General features: G+C 38.3%; 1 protein-coding gene across 1 annotated transcript in view; it reads right to left on the bottom strand.

Annotated features, from left to right (window-relative positions):
* Positions 1-380: 380 nt before the first annotated feature.
* LOC107565564 (sodium/hydrogen exchanger 3-like) overlaps positions 381-1,344 on the bottom strand; it is a gene marked incomplete at its 3' end in the record, with an annotated part of 3,528 nt that continues 2,564 nt past the window's right edge. The window contains 4 exon segments of the mRNA XM_016250812.1: positions 381-601; positions 743-920; positions 1,032-1,110; positions 1,203-1,344. The exon segment at positions 1,203-1,344 is cut by the window's right edge and continues 14 nt beyond it. Of these exon segments, the coding sequence (XP_016106298.1) occupies positions 381-601; positions 743-920; positions 1,032-1,110; positions 1,203-1,344 (620 nt within the window).

Here is a 1,344-nt window from a genome sequence, read left to right as displayed (position 1 = left end):
TCAGAAAAGGTGTGCAAAACAGGTTTGGGTAAGTGTTTATAGTGACGTGTGCTATGGGAATTTGCTGTTATATTGCATGTTTGAATGTTTTTTTTACCACTGTGCGACTTTTGCATTACAAATGAGATAGTGACTGATTACAGCCACGATGATCTAGTTTGTGTCTGTTTAATCTGTTTAATTTATTTTTTATTGTGACTTGAAGTTACAATATATTTAGACTTGAAAAATACATATAAACAGACTTTTGTAATTATAAAAAAGTATATATAATCGAATGTTGTGGACAAAAATGGTATTTACTAGAGTGGATTATCAATTTAATAATATTCAATACAAATTTTTTACAAAAAGTTTTAATAGGCCACAACTGCACTCACCTATGATCCTGTATATAAAGACGAAGAGGAGGGTGAGGAGGATGAAACCTGTGTTCCAAACCCAGATCTCTGTATCAATGGCTGTAACACCCAAGAATACGAAGATCATGGTTTCTGAGCCGTTTGCAAGCACCTTCATGGCATGACGAACTGTAGTGACCGATTTCTCATCCATGTTGGCGTTCACATATTTCTGACAGCATATACCGCAGAAGGTGATTCTGTGACACAGAAAGGCATTCTTCTCCATGAGCTGAATTAATTGCATAGAAACATTGTGCATTGAGAGTAAATTCCTGCAGTACTGGTGTTGTATTACTGTACATTCTCTATATGTGTTGCATTGTTCAAGAGACTCTTACGAAAGTATTGCAGAGAGCGAGAGCATTTCTGCTGTCAGGTAAGCCAGGTAGCCCACCACAAAGACAAAGCCAGCTTCAATTATCTGAATGTGTTTGGTGCACCTGGTCAGCAGGGACAGCAGGATGGCAAACACAACGCCAAGAAACGAGCCTCCAAATGCCACCACAACAAATGAAACTGTAAGAGGTGGAAAGCAAAATAAATTAATCTGGTTGGTTTAAAGTGAAAAAATAAAGAATATTGCTATGTTTATCATTATGAATGGGGGGTAGAGTTGAATATTCATACATATGCCCTTAAAAATCTCTGCGGCGTCAATCTTTGGGCCTCCAAGAGCAACAAAAGCATCAAATACATTGTAAAGCACCTACAAAAGAGGCAAAAAGATGATTACATAAGTGGATAGATATACTAATGAGCATAATGGCATTTCAAGCATTTGAGGAAATTGAGACTCACCACTGTGACGCCATCATTAAGCAACGACTCTCCAAACACCAGAATAAAGAGCACCTCATTCACATGCACTTCTTCAAACACTGCAATCACGGCCACCGGATCCACCGCGGCGATTAAACTGCCAAACAATAGAAACTGCAGG

Source organism: Sinocyclocheilus grahami, unplaced genomic scaffold (assembly GCF_001515645.1).
Source record: "Sinocyclocheilus grahami isolate Dianchi unplaced genomic scaffold, SAMN03320097.WGS_v1.1 scaffold1009.1, whole genome shotgun sequence".
NCBI classification, from domain to species: Eukaryota; Metazoa; Chordata; class Actinopteri; order Cypriniformes; family Cyprinidae; genus Sinocyclocheilus; species Sinocyclocheilus grahami.
Note: the sequence above shows the minus strand (reverse complement) of the source record. Positions and strands in the feature narration are given on the sequence as shown.